General features: G+C 50.1%; 1 protein-coding gene across 1 annotated transcript; it reads left to right on the top strand.

Annotated features, from left to right (window-relative positions):
• The first annotated feature begins 13,178 nt into the window (after positions 1 to 13,178).
• Positions 13,179 to 18,209, top strand: LRRC43 (leucine rich repeat containing 43). The gene is made up of 11 exons (XM_086761735.1): positions 13,179 to 13,274; positions 13,366 to 13,641; positions 13,911 to 14,021; positions 14,160 to 14,299; positions 14,892 to 15,130; positions 15,894 to 16,072; positions 16,461 to 16,584; positions 16,803 to 16,942; positions 17,103 to 17,192; positions 17,481 to 17,681; positions 17,903 to 18,209. The coding sequence occupies exons 1-11, from the start codon at positions 13,179 to 13,181 to the stop codon at positions 18,053 to 18,055; spliced, it is 1,749 nt and encodes a 582-aa protein (XP_086617861.1). The 3' UTR covers positions 18,056 to 18,209.
• Positions 18,210 to 20,427: the final 2,218 nt, after the last annotated feature.

Below are 20,427 nucleotides of genomic sequence, written 5' to 3' on the forward strand. Positions count from 1 at the left end.
CTGATCGTAATGCCTTTATTTTCTAACTGGATGTGGGGAAATGGGAAGTGGAATTGTTCCTGGACTGGGACCAGGACCTGCCGTCCCCTTTGGCAGCTCTGAAAGGTGACAAGGGCTCACTTCCCCATTAGCAATGCAGAAGTTACTCCTTTGGGATCTGGGTGTTTGGCTTTCCCGTTGCAAGGCTTACATCCTCTGTTGAGCTTCGGAAGCTTGGACTCCTTTTAAGAAATTCAGTGACTCTTGGGCCCTTCTTGACTGAAAGAATCAACTTCACTCTGAGGAGCTTACTTGGAGCTTGCATGTGATTTCTTTTTCTCATGCGTTGGCCACGAGGCTGTATCTGCTGTGTGCTGGGTTATTCCCTGTCTCACCAGAGTCAGTGTTAGCCAGAGTAGCAAAAATTGAAAATTACCTCTGTAATCAACTCTGCTCCCCTTCAGTGAAGCAACTTAGAGACTGGGAATGAACAGGTGGACTAAAGTACCATCTCCATGAGTCCAGGTGTCTACATGTTTCTTCACCCTAAATAGACAGTGAGCCTGCTCTTTCACATTTTGCATAATGTAATTTTCCAAACATGTTGACTTTCTGATGTGTTCCTAAAGTGATCAGACCCTTATTGTTAATTAGATTAAGCATAACAGTGAGAGCAAGCTCTTTTGCCAAAACTAAGATGACAAACAGTTATTTATTGTACCTACTTGTAACAGGCTGGTAATTCGAAGATAGCTCTGGCCTTTCTTCAAGAAAGGTAGAACTTTTAAGCCTGTAGGGGCTGCACCAATGCCTTGAGCCTAATGGTCTTATTTTCTTACAGTCCTGGATTTGGGGCTCCTGGCTGACGTACTGCCTGCACAGTGGCCTCCCCAGAGCAGCGCTGGGATTGGATAACATCATATTCCCGTGATATTGATGTCAGTGTTAGACATGAGCTGCTTAAGTCCATTTAAAAGTGAAACAAATAACTTTTCATTTTGCCTTTAATCACGGATTTTTGTTTTTTCCCTGGTAGGACACTTCAGCTCTCTGTGCTTCAGTTGTCGCCTCATTGGTATATTGGATTTTCTTGCCTAGTGGAAGCAGCATTGAGTAACTGAGGCTCTAGTTGAAGTGAAAGGTAATAGATGAGTGAAAAGATGAATTTTATTTTAATATCATTACACAAGAGTTGATGCTGGTTAATATCATCCTTGCGATTGGTGGCTTTGACTTAATATAACTTTTGATGAGTCAAAACCTGTGGCTCCAGGAGAAGGTACAGCAGTTTTCTAACTCCTTGCATTTGATTTTTTTAATGTCTCTAGCTTGATCTCACATCAAACATTTTGGTAGGAGAAGGCAGTGAATAACCATGCTATTTTAAGCAGCGATAAACCAACACTTCAGCCTGACTTCACTCTTGACTAAGCATTACAAATGCCAGTGTCACTGCAACGATGCTATCAAACCTTTCTGGGAGGAAGCTGTGGCTTGAGAGCACTGTTTCTTTACTACTGATTTTGTGATGATTTCGGTGAGATTGGTACAACTGTCGCTGATGTGCAAAAAGAGAGTTATTAAAAGGACTTATTTTTGTGGCTGATCCTGCTAATCCTTGAGCACTGCCAGAAGTGGAACTGCATTTGCTCTATGGAAATTATGCCGAAAGAAATCACTGCTGTAAGGGAATTGGCACTTCAGTGGGCAAACAGCTCAGGATTCTTTTTATATGTTAAAGAATGGAAAGCAATGCTCACTAGATTTTTAATTTTTTTTTTTTATTTTAACCAGTGTTTATCCTCAGGAGCTCTTCTCTGCCATTTTTCATCCCTGAGGACTTTCTCCTCCTGAGCATGCTCATCACCAAGAAGTGGGCAGATAATGAATAGTTGGGTGTCGGGGAAGTTCCCTGTGTGCAAACACAGAAGAGTCCCTGTTGTCATCCAGAGGTGTTAAAACGTGTTCCTGTCTCGGAACAAGGTGTGTGTATCGTAAACTCCAAAGCCTTTCCATCATAAAATGGAAACAAACCCACAAAAGATTAGACTCATCACATCCCTAAGCCCTGCTGCTGCCTACCACCTGCCCTTTTGACACTTCTTACAAAGCCCATCTGTGACTCCTCCATCTCAACTGTTCATTCCTTGTGGGCCTTGAAAGCCAACAACTTCATTTGCAATCAGGATAAATGGGGAAGCCCTCCCCTCTTCTTAAACTATGTTATCACAGAGGCACTACCACCATCACTGGTGGCCTCAGCCTTGGCTGGCGATGGGTCTGTCTTGGAGCCAGCTGGCAGTGGACATGGAGGAAGCTTCTAGTGGCTCTTCACAGCAGCCACCCCTGGTACCTAGACATGCACTTACACTCATTCTGACTCCTCGGGGAGATGTTGGCCATCACTTCCTGACCTCAGCCCTTTGAAGTTTGATGTTCCGTATCAGCCAGCCTTGCTGCGTCCCAAACACTTGTGGCAAAGCACTGCTTTCTTTCAAGCACGTGTGAGGAGAACAGCAGTTTGCCACCGTTTTGTGTAAGCTTGTGTCTCCCTACTTCACGTGTGCATCCTGTGTACAAGAGCTCAGACTCTAGAGGGAGCTGAGTCTGCAGCGAAGGCAGTACAATTCTGTGCCCCTGTGGGGAAGAACAACTCTTCTTCAGGTTGCTCTTCCCATTATGTGAATTGGGACAGACCATTTGACTCACTTCAACTTCTTGTTTGAGCTTGTGAGGAAGTCTGTTTTCAGTTTCCAAGGAAAACACTTTCATTTAGTGATTTGCTTATTCAGAAGGTGGAAAAAAAGAGTGCATGAGATAGGAAACCGCAGGGATTGGCCCATTGGAAACGGTGGTGTCGAAGCCCTCAGGATGTAAATCTCTTCCTGCTTGTAGTGGTTTGCTGACCCTACCTGATAAGGTCAGCGGATGTTGCTTCTGCCTTGGGGATAAGCACATCCCCAGTCAGTGATCCTTTCCCATTCACTTTTCTTTCTCTATTGAAAATTAAGGATATGAGGTTTAAGTTGCACCTTTTGGCGCATGTTTCCAGTGAACCATGAAAACCTGGAAATCTAAACCAGACTCTGGAGCTGTGTTGCAGAAGCCACAATAATTCTGCCTTCAGAAGCGAGGGCTGATTAGCAAACAGCTAAACACTGGTGCATCCAAATGAGAAACCAGTTAGGAATTAAGAAACAAAACTGCTTCATATCCGTGAATTAAAATGGATGGGAAAGGAGGATATGTGTTGTTTCTAATATATTTAATGTTAAGGACCAGAAACAGCTAGTTCAATTTTCTGTTTAATAAAACACTGAGTTTTGAGTGCAAAAAAATATTGTAAAAAAGAATTACATAGTAAAAAGAGAATCTAGCAATGTAGTTTTATTTAATCTTATTTGAATTAAATTCTAGGTTCTATCCAAATATAATGACAGAAAATGAGTAAAACCGTTCACCTAGAGCCTGGAGAAGGGTACAGGCGGAGACAGTTAGAGAGCTCCTTCTCCATCTGGACTGCCACAAGTCCATGGGACCGGACGGGCTCCATCCTAGGGTGCTAAGGGAGTTGGTGGGGGTGATTGCCGAGCCGCTCTCGGCCATCTACCAGCGGTCCTGGTTATCTGGGGAGGTCCCGGAGGACTGGAGGCTTGCCAATGTGACTCCCATCTACAAGAAGGGCCGTAAGGAGGATCCGGGGAACTACAGGCCTGTCAGCCTGACCTCAGTACCTGGGAAAGTTATGGAGCAAATCATCTTGGGTGAGATCACTCGGCATATGAGTGGCATCCAGGGGATCAGGCCCAGCCAGCACGGGTTCACGAAAGGCAGGTCGTGCTTGACCAACCTCATTTCCTTTTACGACTGGGTGACCAGACTGGTGGATGAAGGAAAGGCTGTTGATGTGGTCTACCTGGACTTCAGCAAGGCCTTTGACACGGTCTCTCACAGTATTCTCCTAGGGAAACTGGCTGCCTGTGGACTGGGTAGGTATACCCTTCTTTGGATAAAGAATTGGCTAGAGGGCCGTGCCCAGCGGGTGGTGGTTAATGGAGTCAAGTCCAGCTGGCAGCCTGTTACAAGTGGTGTCCCCCAGGGGTCGGTACTTGGGCCCATCTTGTTCAATATCTTTATTGATGACCTAGACGAGGGGATTGAGTGTACCCTTAGTAAGTTTGCAGATGACACCAAGTTGGGTGGCGGTGTTGATCTGCCTGAGGGTAGGGAGGCCCTTCAGAGGGATCTGGATAGGCTGGATCACTGGGCTGAGCTGAATGGCATGAGGTTCAACAAGGCCAAGTGTCGGGTCCTGCACTTTGGCCACAATAACCCCATGCAGCGCTATAGGCTCGGAGCTGAGTGGCTGGAGGACTGTGAAGAGGAAAGGGACCTGGGGGTGTTGATTGATGCTCAGCTGAACATGAGCCGACAGTGTGCCCAGGTGGCCAAGAGGGCCAACGGCATCCTGGCCTGCATTAGAAATAGTGTGGCCAGCAGGAGCAGGGAGGTAATCATCCCCCTGTATTCGGCACTGGTGAGGCCGCACCTTGAGTATTGTGTTCAGTTTTGGGCCCCTCACTATAAGAAAGACATTGAAGCCCTGGAACGTGTCCAGAGAAGGGCAACAAAGCTGGTGAGGGGTCTGGAGCACAAGTCTTATGAGGAGCGGCTGAGAGAGTTGGGATTGTTTAGTCTGGAGAAGAGGAGGCTCAGGGGAGACCTCATTGCACTCTATAGCTTCCTGAAGGCAGGTTGTGATGAACAGGGGTTTGGCCTCTTCTTCCAGGCAACAAGCAGGACCCGAGGAAATGGCCACAAGTTGTACCAGAGGAGGTTTAGATTGGACTTGAGGAAAAACTTTTTCTCTCAAAGAGTGGTAAGGCACTGGAACGGCCTGCCCAGGGAGGTGGTGGAGTCTCCGTGCCTGGCAGTGTTCAAGAGGCGGCTTGATGAGAAGCTACAGGATATGGTTTAGTAGCTGTGGCAGCAATGGTAGTGGGAAGACGGTTGGACTAGATGATCTTATAGGTCCCATCCAACCATGTGATTCTATGAAATTGTAGGTCATCAGGAGAGCACCTGAAGAGAAGCACAAAGGAATTCCAGCTACTCCAGCCGGTAAGTCAGCTTTGTCAGGGGCCCAAACAATCCCTTCACGCAAACACACATAGCATGGGGAATAAACGAGGAGTTAGACACGTGTGTGCACCTGCAGGGTTATGATCTTATTGGCATCACGGAGAGGTGGTGGGATGGCTCCTGTGGCTAGAGTGTTGGACTGGAAGGATACAGGCTCTTTGGGAAGGACAGGCAGGGAGAATGAGGAGGGGGTGTCACCCTCTATGTTAGCGACCAGCTGGAGTGCATGGAACTCTGCCTGGAGATGGATGAGAAGCCAACTGAGAGCTTATGGATCAGGATTAAAGGGAGGTCAGGCACAGGTGACATTATAGTGGGGGTCTGCTACAGGCCACCTGACCAGGAAGACCGAGCGGATGAGGCCCTCTATAGACACATAGGAGCAGCCTCATGATCACAAGCCCTGGTCCTCGTGGGGGACTCCAGCCACTGATATCTGTTGGAAGGACAACACAACAGAGCGTAGGCAATCCAGGAGGTTTCTGGAATGCGTGGGTGATAACTTCGTTCTCCAAGTGATAGAAGAGCCAATGAGGATGCTATGCTGGGCCTTGTTCTTGCCTACAAGGAAGGACTGGTGGGAATGTGAAGCTCAAGGGCAGCTTTGGGTGCAGTGACCATGAAATGGTGAAGTTCGAGATCCTTAGAGCAGCAAGGAGGGCACGCAGCAAGCTCCCTACTCTGGACTTCAGGAGAGCAGACTTTGGTACTCATTGACTTTTTTGCCTCAGTCTTAACTGGCAAGTGCCCTAGCCACACCACCCAAGTCGCAGAAGACAAAGGCAGGGACTGGGACAATGAAGAACCACCCCCTGTAGGAGAAGATCAAGTTCAAGACCATCTAAGGAACCTGAATGAGTCCTGATGAGATGCATCCATGGTTCCTGAGGAAACTGGCAGATGAAGTTGCTAAACCACTAGCCATCATATTTGAGAAGATGTGGCAATCCAGAGAAGTTCCCACTCACTGGGAAAGGGGAAACATAACCCTTGTTTTTAAAAAGGAAAAAAAGGAAGACCCGGAGAAATACAGGGCAGTAAGTCTCACTTCTGTGCCTGGCAAGATCACGGAGCAGATCCTTCTGGAAACTATCCTAAGGCACATGGAAAATAAGGAGGTGATTGATGACAGCCAACACAGCTTCACTAGGGGCAAATCGTGCCCGACAAATTTGGTAGCCTTCTATGATGGAGTTGCAGTGTTGGTGGATAAGGGAAGAGTAACTGATGTTATCTACCTGGACTTGTGCAAAGCATTTGACACTGTCCCACACAACATCCTTGTCTCTAAATTGGAGAGGCATGGACCATTTGGTGGATAAGGAGTTGGCTGGATGGTTGCACTCAGAGTTGTGGTCAACGGCTTGATGTCCAAGTCAAGACCAGTGACAAGTGGCATTCCTCAGGGATCGGTATTGGGACCGGTGCTGTTTAACATCTTTGTCGGTGACATGGACAGTGGGATAGAGTGCACCCTCAGCAAGTTCACTGATGATGACACCAAGCTGTGTGGTGCGGTCAGCATGCTGGAGGGAAGGGATGCCATCCAGAGGGACCTTGACAGGCTGGAGAGGTGGGCCCACGCAAACCTCATGAAGTTCAAACAGGACAAGGGCAAGGTCCCGCACATGGGCTGGGGCAATCCAGGCTGCGAGGAGAATGAATTGAGAGCAGCCCTGAGGGGAATAACTTGGGGGGTATTGGTTAATGAAAAGCTCAACATGAGCCGGCAATGTGTGCTTGCAGCCCAGAAAGCCAGCCGTATCCTGGCTGCATCAGAAGAAGTGTGGCCAGCAGATCGAGGGAAGGGATTCTGCCCCTCTACTCTGCTCTGGTAAGATCCCCCCCTGCAGCACTGGGTCCAGCTCTGGAGCCCCCAACATAAGAAGGATCTGGACCCATTGGAGCAGGTCCTGAGGAGGCCACGCAGATGATGAGAGGGCTGGAGCAGCTCTCCTGTGAGGGCAGGCTGAGACAGTTGGGGCTGTTCAGGCTGGAGAAGAGGAGGCTCCGGGGAGACCTTAGAGCAGCCTTCCAGTGCCCAAAGGGGGCTACAGAAAGGCTGGAGAGGGACCTGTGACAAGGGTGTGTAGTGACAGGACAAGGAGGAATGGCTTTAAACTGGAAGAGGGCAGGTTTAGATTGGATATAAGGAAGAAATTCCTTACTGTGAGGGAGGTGAGGCACTGGCACAGGTTGCCCAGAGAAGCTGTGGCTGCCCCCTCCCTGGAAGTGTTCAAGGGCAGGCTGGACGGGGCTTTGAGGGACCTGGGCTGGTGGAAGGTGTCCCTACCTTAAGGTCTCTACCAACCCAAACCATCCTATGATTCTATGAAAATGCAGAATCATAGTTAAATGTAAAAGTTTAAAATTGAAATAAATATATATAAACTATATAATTGATTAAATAAATTTATAAAAATAGATGTATTACATAAATACAATTCACCAGCAGAGAGAGAAGTACAAAATCAGTCTACTGACAATCAACTTTTATTTTGAAAAATAATTGCAAGATAAAAATATAAATAACATTAAAATTACTGAAATCATGCTTGCTTATTTATGTCATGACTGGTTAATTAAATCACCCTGACTTACCTTAGTCCATCCTTTTTATATGCTGTTGCAAATAAAACGGTATAAATAGTTTTACAATAAATAGGATCCATAACTTAAAACATTAATCCTTTACATATTAAATTAAACTAGATTATATAGTTATAATATGTAGAATAGCAAGTACATTATCAATGCTGTTCCTGGCATCAAACAGATCACGTAACTACCGACAGGTCACATTTAGCCAAGTGTCTAGGATCTTAAAGGTATTCTTTTCATCCTGGCATGTTACATTTCTGCTGAAGAGTATATTTTTGTTGTATTTTGCATAAATTGTTCATATTTCTGTAAAACCCGCCAGATGTACTTCTTCTTCTGGGTCGTTTTCATGCTCTGGACCTGGCTACGATCCATCTGCGGAAGATCCTCGTTCTTGCAGGTGTAAAGCGCAGCTCGTTCGCTCAGCACCACGTTTAGCTGGCTGATATTTGCATCGACAAACTGAGTTAAACTCTTACCACAAAGTAATTCTATATCGCTTCTCAGGTTTTGCAAAATGTTGGAAAAAACATGGAAAGTACAGCAATCTGCGTCAAAAGCTGGGCATTCAGGTATTTTCTTCACCATGTCTTTGGCTTGTGAGTCAGCAGTTAGCCAGCTTGCAGTTTTGGGCGTTACAGAGCTACACGCATTCTGTAGGGGAGGAAGAGGAGAGAGAAATTATTAATCTTTTGGTTTACGTCTTTCCTAGTTGCTGCTCCATGTTTGAATGCCTAGGCACATACACACCTGTCTTTCAGATTGTGTGTGCTGGGGGGTTTTTGTTGGTGTTCAGTTGCTGCGTTAACACCCACTCTGCTTTTATCAATAGGTGTTGCACACTGTCTGTGCTGTAATTGTATAGCACTTTCTGTCTTAATACCCCGCTTGGCTTCATTTTCGGCTTTTCTAGGTCTTTTTTTCCTTTGCCATATGCACAAAATTTGCTCATGCACTAGATTTGCCTAGCGTATTTTCATCTGTTTCGGCGGATATGGTTTTCATTTCAAGAATGAATTCAGGTGAAGTGTTTACGTTGATTTTTATCAACCTGCTCTTGGGAACACGTTGCCAGGAATTGAAACGATTGACACTTAGGTTCAGCGCACGATTTACCATCTCCAAGGAATGGATGGGCTGAGCAGGATTTTCGGCAGAAGTGCTCCTGACTGCTCTAGTACTAGGATCAGACCAAACAGCAAGACAATTCTCTCCGTGTTTCCAGTGATCTGACCAGTTTCATCCAAAAAGATGCCTGCTTCAAGCCTAGCATGACTGAGAACGAGCAATGCATTTCGTCTGGAATATCATAGCTAGCAGTTAGCTGAGGCGAAGTTGCACAGAGAAGAGACTATTTTAGGTTCTAACCTGAATATTTCTTTTCTGATGGTCTTTCTAGTGTTTTATAATAATTCAAGAGATTTCTTCACAGACATAGACACAGCATATGAAAAATAGCACACTTACGTAGTTTTTAAACAAGGTAGTCGCTTGTCTTTCTATCACTAATGCCAAGGGCTTTATTCTGGTAGTAAAATGCTTCTGTCTCGGTCCTGTAGTAGATTTGCTGTCTTCTGATGTGGCTGTTGGTGCCAAGGAGCACAAAGGAATCAGTGAACAGATGAGGAAGATTGCAAACCTGTTGATCTCTGCATTCGAATGAAGAGGGGAAAGAAAAAAAAAGAGAGAAAGAATACAATGATTAGTCTCAAGCCTCTACAATCATTTTTGCAAAACTTCCTGGTTTTGCGCAGCATGCTAAATTTCTAAGGCGTATAGACATTAAGCGGCTGAGCTAGCGATCAACATCAACCAACGCAACGCTACAACGTCTAGCAAGGTTAAGTTGCACCCACCTGCTTGGCGCTTCATGTCGGGCTTGGAGAGCAGCTGACTTGGCCGAAAGTTGGCTGGATGTTGGTGTTCAAGCTGCTTGTTGTCTGGAGCGCTGTAGATGTGGACAGCTGAGCTGTGTTTAAGTACTGTGGGGTTTTGCGTCAGTGGCTCCTTCATGGGGTTTTTTTTGCTGGTGATAGTCTGAGGTTTTTTCTTTTTTGAAAGATTACATCAAAAGTTGGTTCAAATGCGTCCTCACTGATTGTGATCTAGATGCAGTTTCAGACTGACACAGGTAGTGGCCCGTATCAGCTATTTGACTAGGAGTTCAGGATGCTTGGCTGAGCCATTTCCTAGAAATCCTTGGGCTCTCCAAAATGTAGGATTTAGAACATAAACTCTGTCATTCTGTTGGCTGCTTTTTTTTTAATATAGTTGGAGCATGTGAGCACATTATTGGTGCCCAAAGCCAGCAACCTTCTCCTGCAGGGTCAGTGTTAAGAGTGAGCTAACGCGAGGAGTGAAAAAGCCATGAGGGGCTTGTGTGCAAGGCAGATCAGACCTCCAGCTCAACATGATAAATCCTTTTCCTGGATGCCTGTAAGACCCTGTCCCTGAGGTGTGACCCCCTCATGTAACCCAGCAGAGGATGTCTGGGATCCTACCTCCCAATCTCTTGTCACCCTTCTCTCTAACTCCCCTGAGGCTCTTTTCTGTTTCCAGTAACTAAATGCAGGAAATTCTCATACGCACCAAAACAGAGGAAAAAATCATTCCTGGGATTTACAAGTAGGAGGCTGTGATCAGAAGAGAAGCTGCAGAACTACTAATAGTTCAACATCTTTGTCGGCGACATGGACAGTGGGATAGAGTGCACCCTCAGCAAGTTCGCCGACGACACCAAGTTGTGTGGTGCCGTCGACACGCTGGAAGGGAGGGATGCCATCCAGAGAGACCTTGACAGGCTGGAGAGGTGGGCCTGTGCCAACCTCATGAAGTTCAACCAGGCCAAGTGCAAGGTCCTGCACCTGGGTCATGGCAATCCCAGGCACAAATCCAGGCTGGGCGGGGAATGGATTGAGAGCAGCCCTGAGGAGAAGGACTTGGGAGTGCTGGTGGATGAGAAACTTAACATGAGCAGGCAATGCGCCCTTGCGGCCCAGAAGGCCAACCGCATCCTGGGCTGCATCAAGAGGAGCGTGGCCAGCAGGTCGAGGGAGGTGATTCTCCCCCTCTACTCTGCCCTGGTGAGACCCCACCTGGAGTACCGTGTCCAGTTCTGGAGCCCCCAACACAAGAAGGACATGGACCAGTTGGAGAAGGTCCAGAGGAGGGCCACGAAGATGATAAAAGGGCTGGAGCACCTCTCTTATGAGGACAGGCTGAGAGAGTTGGGGCTGTTCAGCCTGGAGAAGAGGAGGCTCCGGGGAGACCTGATAGCGGTCTTCCAGTACCTCAAGGGGGCCTACAAGAAAGATGGGGATAGGCTGTTTAGTAGGGCCTGTTGCGATAGGACGAGAGGTAATGGTTTTAAAATAGAGGGGGGTAGATTTAGATTAGAAATTAGGAAAAAATTTTTTACGATGCGAGTTATAGAACACTGGAACAGGTTGCCCAGAAAGGTGGTGGGTGCCCCATCCCTGGAAATGTTCAAGGCCAGGCTGGATGAGGCTCTGAGCAACCTGATCTAGTCAGGGATGTCCCTGCTCCTTGCAGGGGGGTTGGACTAGATGACCTTTGAAGGTCCCTTCCAACCCTAACCATTCTATGATTCTATGATTCCATGATTCAGAGCAGAAAGGAGGTCAGAGGAAAGCCCAACAAACACACCTTTGTGAAAACACAGAGTAACACATAGACACTGGTGCTTCCCAACTGTGTGACAAACAATGTGCCGGAAAAGTAGCCGTAGATTCAAAATGAACATGTGTCAAGTCACCGGAAGACTTTCAAGGAGCAACATCTTAGTGTCAAAATAATCGTTGGGGTCCCCCCAGCCTGTAACTGCCGGCCTCAGTTGTTTGCCTGAAGCCACGATAATGGAGATTCACAAAATGACCGTGGTTCTGCCACCGTGCTGTGAGGGAGCCCCGCGCAGCCAGGCAGAGGGATGCAGCCATCCCACAGGGATGCATTTCTTGCACAACCCATGTTCCAAGGTGCATGAGGCAGCAAGCTACAGCAGAGTGCTGGAGAAGAACCAGAAAAGCACAGTTCTGGCAGATTCTTTTTTTTTAATTGGGTATTTTCTTTATTATTTGGGGGTAAAATGGACAAGGGAGAGAGAGATACTTCTGTGTGCAGGATGTTCTTTAGGAATGTCCCTGCAAAGACAATGATAGGTGCAGATGGCTCCTTTCAGGTAGAAGGGTGATCTTGGAGGGGTGCTTGGTTGGAAGCACCAAAAAGCAGAGCGATGCAGCTGGTTAGTGCCCCGCAGTGCACTGCGAGATGTGGGGAAGGTGCATGAGCTTGCACATGCAAGAGACCATGGGGCATCGGGCACTGCCAGTCCCCTTCCAGCTGCCCCAGACGGGTACAGCCAGCGAGGACAGACAGGGAACCGCAGTCAGTGTTCCTCCTACAGCAGGAAACATCTCTTTGTGCAGCACTGATGGCAATGGAGCCCAATTATTTGTAACAGTGAGACAAGTAAGGGAAGCAGCATTCTTACAGCTTGGCATTTCCATTAAAAACAACTCTGGTTGCCACTGGTAACACTCTTTCAAAAATTTTTAGAAAATTTAACTTTATTTTCTACTGAGCCTAGGGATAGCAGTTTGCCTGGTTATTCCACTCCGTGGCATGCCACTCTCTCTCTTGACATGCACATGCTCTGCACATCGTTTCCTATCTGTACACGTTTGTGATAAGCTGCTGAGCTGATAAGGGAGTAAATCGGCATCCGTCCTGTAAAACCCAGCCTGAGTGGAAGGTCAGCTTTCCACCACGTAACTGTCAGATGCCGCAGAGCATCTGCAATTCATTTGGTGAAGTCTTGCTGACACAGGCTGCTCTGTAGGCTCCCTAAAATGGAATTTGTAGCCATTGCCTCAACACCTGTTGCTGGAAAAAGCAAACCTCAGAGCACGGAGACCTGAATCTGACCTGTGACAGAGCTGTGGCTTTTGTTCCTTGGGCTTATTTACTTTTTCCAAGTGTAGGAGCTGGTATTTTTAGCTGTGAACTTTGTTTTCCGATGGTCTTACGCTGCTGTGGCTGTGGTGGCGGTGCCGTCCATACGAGTGAACAGCAGTGCTTTTACAGCTGACTGAGAACCTGACTGCTTCCTCCCCGAAACTTGAGTGACACTCAGGATGTAGATAAGTGAAATGGCAAATGCTGTGCCACAGGTCCTTGGCCAGGGGCCGGGGCTGATGCTGCATGCTGCTAATGCCTCACGAGGCCATCCGCTCTTTCCTTGGTGGGGAGCAGCCCCCAGAGCCCATTGGGAGATCAGGAAAACAGATTTATTCCCAGCCTGGGGAGCTCAGTGCCATCCCAGGCTCACTCCGCCGCCCCATTTGCAGAGCTTGATCCCTGATCTCCAGGGCAGCCATCTCCTAGCGACTGCGACGTGTGCTGCGCAGCCAGGGAATTTCCTGCTGGGATGGGGCTGGATGGCAGCACCTGACCACTGCAGCGTCTCGGCTGCTTTTTGGGAACACCTGCGGCGCCTGGCTCTGCAGGACTTCCCCTGTGGCCTTGGCAGCTGGGTAGGGGACAAGGGGGACACAGCCATGGGACGTGGCAGGAGGTCTGCAGTCTGCAGAGCTATCACTGCCTCTGCTTTCTCCCTCTCTGCAGAGCAAGTCCTGCTTTGATGCACGCAGAAGCCCCCGCAGAGGCCAGCTGCGGCTGGGGGCAGACCCAGCCGGGGAGGAGGAGGCCATGGGGCTGGACGAGGAGAGCCCCGAGATGCTGATGGAGCTGCTGAGAGACCAGCACAGCCCCTGGGCCCTGCCGCCGGACTGCAGCCAGCAGGACCAGCACCTGCGGGAAATGGCCGTGCTGGCGCCCAAGCTCGTCTGTGGCTCCAAAGTCTTCCAGGTCCTCAGGTCCCTGCGGATTGTTGGCAAGGGAGTAAGTGCCCACAAAGCTACCCGTTTCCAGGCCAGGAAACTACATCTTCCTATTAGGAGGGAAAACATCCTGGGAAAAGGACACCTTCCCCATCCCAGGGTCTTCCCAGATGCCACTATGGCAGCTGGGGTAGAGCTACTGGTCCCCCACCCAGCGTGCTGCACTAATCCATGTTACGTGTACGTCACGTGGATCAGCGCTACGTGTCCATGTCACCTTAGCCACAAAGGAGGCTCAAGGACACGTTGGGCAAACCCAGCTCTTTGCAGGTAGAAGAGGTTGATGAGGGTCTGCTGCAGTTACAGCAGCTGGAGGAGCTCATCCTCAGTGCCAACCAGATCAGCAGGATAACCTCGGCCAACCTGCCCCGGACACTGAAGGTGAGCAAGCGATGCCTTACAACAGCAGGATGGGGAAGGAGGTCCCATCTGGGAATGCAATGCAGGCCAAAAAGATTGAGAGAGTGCCAGGAACAGCTCGTTGCAAAGGGTGTTTGTTGTTTTCTCTGTCCTGGGCAGGTCCTGGAGCTCTGCTGCAACGCTGTGGCCGATCTGCAGGACCTGTGTGCTCAGCCTCCTCTGGAGCTTCAGCACTTGGGACTGGGATACAACAGGCTGTGCAGCCCTTTGCGGGACAAGTACCTCACTGCGGCCTTCTGGTAACACCACAGGCTGAACGTGGGCTCCTGGAAGGGAGGTGGGCAGATGTGAATGGATGACCTCAAGCCGTCAGGGTGGCCCACGTCAGGAAATTACAGCCCTTCAGCAGGGTTTTTTCTTTGCTCTGTGTCCACTGCCTGTCCAGAACAATCTGTCTCTGCTATCTTCTGTCTTGGTCCATGGACAAGGTGTGGAATGGGGAAATCACCTGGAGAATTGCCTTGACACCCTGTCCAGCGCAGTTCCCGTGTCCCTGGGCAGCTTCCTTTTCCAGGCCCTTCCCAAAGGCTCTGCTAGGAGCCTGTCCTGGGCAGGATCTAAAGCTTGGGCTGCTTCACTGAATGATGCAGTGAGGTAGTTAATGGATGCTAGAAACATGTTTTTGACTTGTGCGGCAGACTGGCAATGGACCATATGGCTCAGGAATTTGGAATTGGCCTCTTGAAATTGTACCATTGGATTTCCCAGTTTGACCCAGTTTGTGCTGGGGAAACACAATTTTTGCTGCTTTTTTTTCGACCCAGGGCAGTGTCTCTCTATCCTCAGATGGATGTTGTTTGCCTAACCTTCTTCTCTCGGTTCTTTCTTTAGGCCAAATCTTGTCTCCCTTGACCTGAGCTTTAACAGCTTCACAGATCTGCTGGGGCTGGTCTCCCAGCTGTCAAGTCTGCAGAAGCTCCGTGTCCTGGTGCTCCAAGGGACCCCGCTGGCTCTCATTCCCACCTACAGAGGCTTCCTCGTGGACAGCCTGCCCAAGCTCTCCATCCTCGATGACATCCCCATAGGCCCTGACGAGAGGCACCAGTTCCATGGTTTGGCGAGGCAGCCAGGTGAGCCTTCACCTTTGAGCCTGTCCACAATTTGGGAGGTGGCTTCATCATAGTTGAGCCAGGAGTCCTCAGGGCAAACTCTGGATCCTCTGTTGACTTCCTTCTTGCCTCTTGTCAAATGGAGAGCTTTCTCTGTGCCTTTTTACCCCACTAGTACAAGTCACGAGACACAGGCAGCAGACCCTGCAGCAGTGTAATTAACAGTTGAGGTAGTTTTAGCCTTTGTTGGGTCCAAAGATGGCAAGAACAACTTAGTCCTAACACTGCCTCAGTGTCATGGCCTGCCCCCATCTTTGCTTCATAGACACCATCTGGTTTCAGACTGTGCTTTTCCCTCTCAGGCTGTTGAAAGAGGAACATCTCCACTGGGGAAGATGCTCACATGGGTGCTGCACTGTCTGCACGAAGTGGTGCCACCTCTGCAGCGTGGCACAACCCCGGCTGGGACGAGAGCAGTGGGCTGGGGACACCCAGGGGTGGGAAGCCCCTCTTGATAGCCCCTACTCAATGAGTTTATGCGCTGGATGTGCTCTTTGGAGTCTAAAATATTAACCAAGGAGGCAAAGCAACTAAGCCAGGAGATGTTTGCGTGGCTTTGGAGTGACCCCATGTGGCAGTGGGTTGTCAGAGCGTTAGCACAGGGTGGCAGGGAGGGATGCCAGGTGGTGGGACACGGTGTCCTGGAGGCTTCCACTTGCTCTGAACCTCCCTTGCTCTGGAAGGAGCATGCTGTAGCTTCATAGCAAGATTGTCTTCCTTTTAGAACTGGTCAGGAGTGAAGCACGAGTGGTTGTGAGCATTGGAGAAATCAAGGGAGTCCCTGATCCCAGGGCTCTTCAGCAGCTGGAGATTGGCTCCGAGGCTCCGGTGATCACCTCCAGCTACTGTGTGACGTACGAATTTGCAGAGGGAGAGGAGATCGAGGACGGTAACAGCACTGAGGTTTGTGCTTAATTTTGCTCCTGAAAGCACCAGGCAGTGGCAGGTCACAGCAAGGGGGAGCTCACGTCCAGGCTGCGGAGCGAGACCATTCGTGATGGACCTGGTGTGGGCAGCAGCAGTGCTGGGGACGGAACTCACGTCCAGCAGGACAAGTCCCTGCTGCCCATGCTCCCTGTCTGCCTCGGGAAGCCCAGCGCTGCTCTGCATGTGGGAGAGCATTCACAGCCCCCTCCCGCTGACTGCGGCAGACCCCTTCCCTAGCGCTGGTGCCCCTTCTTCCCGTGATGAGGGTGGGCTGGGGAATGGGATTTTGGAGGCAGCTCAGCACCCTGGTCCTGATGCAGACACAACCAGACACGCCCTGCCAAGAGATTCCTCTCTGTTCCAGGGAGCAAAAATCCATCAGAGTCCCAAGGTGTCCACCCTGGATGTGGACAGCTCTGCTCAGGGCACAGGAGAAACGAAGAGCCAGCAGGAGCCTGCAGCTACGGAGGAGCCCAAGGCCCACCCTGGTAATAAAGAATGATAAATCCCCTGCTCCGCTGCCCAGGGCAGGTTTATGGCTCTTCCTGGCATGTGGTGACATCAGGATGTCCCCCGCAGCGTCGGCTGCAGCTGGGCTGTTACTGAGACTGGTGGATAATGAACTGGCACTGGTCGTGTCCCGGGGGTCTTTCTGTCCTTGGGAAGGAGAGGTCTCTCATCAGAGCTTTTTTGTGTCCCTGTGCAGGAAAGGTGTTTGTCACCCCTGGAAAGCCCTGGGCAGACACCATTGACAGCAGCTACAGGAAGGAGCACACTGCCAAGGACTTAGTGGGGCTGAAGTCCTACCTGGCAGCTGGAACGATTGTCTCGGTTGTGGAGGAGAAGGTGAGTGCGTGGCAGGGCTGGATGAAAGGGGAAAGAGCTGCTGGGAGGCCCAGCAATGGTGATGTGCTCCCTCTGGGAGGCAGCCCAGGATGGCAGTGACCCTGGGCCAGGGTCCTCGGGCATCCCAGCCCCTGCAGCACCAGCTCCTCTCTCCGGACAGGTGCTCTCGTGGCCTGCTGATGCTGATCCAGAAGAAAACACAGTCACAAATAGAAAAGCAGGGCGGGAGCTGCGGAAGGACGGTGCCAAGGTAGGGTGCTGGGAGAAAACGATGTCCAAATAACATCTGAGTTGCAAAAATAACAATGGAGGGAACAAGGGCCCTTCTCTCAGATCAGTTTGGTGTGTCAGAGAATCTCTCCTCCATCCCGGACATCTCACCAAAGTCCCTCCTTGCTATGGGAGGAAGGCAGCAGCTGTTTTACACACATCTTGGTCTGGATGCCATGGTGGGAAAGGACTGGGCTGGGTTGCTTGCTGTCTCATAAAGGGATTCCAACCCTCTGCTGAGGCTTGTCCCTGCACTGGTACCCTGCAGGGTCCTGTGCCCAGGGGCAAGCAGAAAAAGAAGGAGAAGCCATGTGAACTCCGCAGCAACCCTCCCCTTCGGAGGACCCTGGGCAGCAGGAAGGTGACACTGGAGGCCCTGCTGGCCACCGAGGACCTGGTGGCAACTGTGTGTGACTTTGGGATCCTGATCACTGAGCAACCGCTGCAGCCACCAGGTCAGGAGGAGGAGGTAAGGACTGTGTCCTGCCCTGCAGCCTGCTCTGCCCTCGCTGGCCTGGGCATCCCTCCTACCCGTCCCTCAGTTCTCCTCTCCATAAAATGGGACTGAAATAGCCCTGCCTAAGCACCGTCCATCGCTGCTGGTATCGCTGTTTAATGTTGCTATTAGCAATAAGTACTGCTGCTTTTTAGGGGCCTAGGAAAATAGATAAGTTTATTTTTCTATTTCAGAATATGAAAGCAACCACTTGTTCTTCCTCTGATGCTCTCACAGCATGGCAACACGCACCAGCTGTACCAACCCTTTATTTCCTCGATTCTCCTCTTCTAGCAGCCTCTCTGCTATGCTCCTGCTTCCCCTCACCTTTTTCCTCTGCCCTTTAAATCCTGGTGACAGAAGCCAGACGGCGATCGCTGTCACAAGACTGAATTGCGGGCAGTGAATTTCAACACAGCCTAACTGTGGAAACAGCTCTCTCTCCACAGGACAAGAAAAAAGGCAAAGACAAGAGCAAAAAAAACAAAAGCAAAGAGAGAAACTCAGACCAGCTTGAAAACCACAGCGTCTGCCAAAGGTGACCGAGACTGAAGCTGGCTGGGTGGAGGGTGGCGTGTGCGAGAGCAAACAGCAGCGGTGCCTGGCCCAGAGGCAGCCACAGGTCCCTGCTACCGTGCCAGGGCAGGGTGCTTACTCACATCCTGAGTTTCGGGCTGTGAATACACCTATTGACTGCGGGGGCTGCAGGGTTCAACACATGCCCAGACACCGTATTGAATCAGTGTTTGAACAAGCACGAGGGTGGGCTGCCGCCTGTCCTGGGAGCGACACACACCTACCAGCTCTGCGTGCCAGGGGAGAAGGGCAAAGCAGATTTTTGGGTGAGAGATGTGCTGCCCACTGTGTCGCTGCCAAATGTGGCCGGTGGCGCGGGCAGCTGGGGGGAGTGCTGTCTGGGAAGCATAATGAGCTCCTCATTCATTTCCAACTCACAACTCAAAGGGCTTTGCAGAGGGGATTATTGTTCTTTCTGGTTTAGAGAGGAAATGCACAGAGAGCCCCAGGTGCCCTGGCCAGCCCACGGTGGGGCCAGGAACAGACCCTGGTCTGCTGTCACCCATGAAGAGACCACCCTGACCCCTGACGAGTGTCCCCTGCCTCCCCAGCGCAGAGGTCACAGTCTGCTCAGCCAGCAGCGTCGCTTAAACTGCTGGAGACAAACCTCATCTGCCTCTTGCAGGTTATTTTTCCAGCGATCTTGTTTTGACTACAAAACCAGCAGTGCCAGCACATCAGAGGGGTCAGGCAAATGAAGGAGGAAGTGGGAGAGGGAAGGGGTGGCAGAGCGATGCTGAAAAGCTGCTTATGGGTCAGGGAGAGCACGACGTGGGCCAGGCCTCCCCAGTGCTGCTCGGAGCTACCAAAGGAGCCTCATGTCCCTGCTCTGGCATCAGATTCAGTCACTAATTTAAGAGTGCAATTAACCCCCTTCCCTAAGAGCTCTGGGCTGCTTTTCAGCGCCCTGTCACCCACGGCGAGGTCCTCGTTTTTGGGGAGGATCGCAGAGCCCTGCGGTCCTAGGCTGTGTCTGCACTCCAGGAAGCCTGAAAAGGAGAAAAACCACCTGGAATTATTGTTTCCCACAAACAAATGTGTATTTACAATATATGCTCAGACTGCTGTTGAAGTAGGGAGCTGCTGTCAAACGGCTCCTGAACGAACTGAAGTTTAGCTGTGGTGCATTTTACTTCCTTTTCACCCCAGTGCCTGTGGTCAGCGTGCAGGACGTCTTCTCTTCAGCTTGAGCGAGAGCGAACCGTAGGGGACTGTGTGGCCAGAGATGGTGTTGGGTGCACAGAAAGCTGTTGCTGATGCAGGAATCCCAGAGAGATTAGAGATTTGTGCTTAATTTAGTGTTCCCTTATGCCTGTGCAAGTGGAGGCTGGCCAGCTGCACACCAAGGCCACTGAGTGCATATTTCACAAAGATAATGGCTAAAAATCAGCTGCCCCCACAGCTTGCTACACCCGGTGCCGACAGTGTCCCGTGGCCGTGTGCTCCGCTGTGGCTCGTGACTCACAAGTACACCCTGACTGCAAGTCCTGGCTGCTCTGAGTCATCAAATTGCACCGTGGTCGCTTGGCACTTGCTCATCACCTGGGTACCGCGTCCCACCTTGGAGCCGAGGCACAAGGCGCTCTGAGGCGCAAGGGGACGGCTCCCAGCCTTTGCTCCGCTGCAGCCGTGCATCCAGCGAGGCTGCGCAGGGACCAGCACTCTCACAGCCGGGAGCTGAGGCTGATTTGCATCCCTCAGTCGGCAAATGCACACAAATAATAAGTCCTCTCAGAGGAATTGGGATTCCTTCCAGACGGCTCAAAGAGGAAAGGCAGCAAGCTTTGTCTTAAGCAAACAATTTGCCCAGACATTGAAGAATGTCTTTGGAAGTAGTCTCATGTAGGTCTCATTTTACCCCACACTTGATTTTCCAGGATCCTTGAAATGATTTATTTCTACATCTTTCTTTTTTTCCTAGGAATTATAGGAGAGTTTAACAACAAAAAGCAAAGTCTCACCCAGACCATTTGTCTGCTTAAAGATGTTTTGTGGGCTTCTTACCCGAAGTCATATTAAAATAGATTTTCCCTCACGGCCCGGAAGTCAGTGCTAACGCGGTGGGCTTTCCCCCGCTGCGCGCTGCTGCTCTTAGGCTGATTTACTCTGTCACGACAGTGACAGGTTCACTTCTTTCCACAGG

The sequence above is a fragment of the Chlamydotis macqueenii genome, chromosome 17, assembly GCF_036417535.1.
Source record: "Chlamydotis macqueenii isolate bChlMac1 chromosome 17, bChlMac1.mat, whole genome shotgun sequence".
Lineage (NCBI taxonomy): Eukaryota > Metazoa > Chordata > Aves > Otidiformes > Otididae > Chlamydotis > Chlamydotis macqueenii.

What these genes read in the sequence shown, in the direction of transcription:
- LRRC43 (XM_086761735.1), top strand. Translation starts at nt 13,179, where the DNA reads ATGGCAGCACCTGACCACTGCAGCGTCTCGGCTGCTTTTTGGGAACAC. An exon ending in TGCGGATTGTTGGCAAGGGA is followed by an intron (nt 13,642 to 13,910) that starts GTAAGTGCCCAC and finishes AGCTCTTTGCAG; the next exon opens with GTAGAAGAGGTTGATGAGGG. An exon ending in GGAGCCCAAGGCCCACCCTG is followed by an intron (nt 16,585 to 16,802) that starts GTAATAAAGAAT and finishes GTCCCTGTGCAG; the next exon opens with GAAAGGTGTTTGTCACCCCT.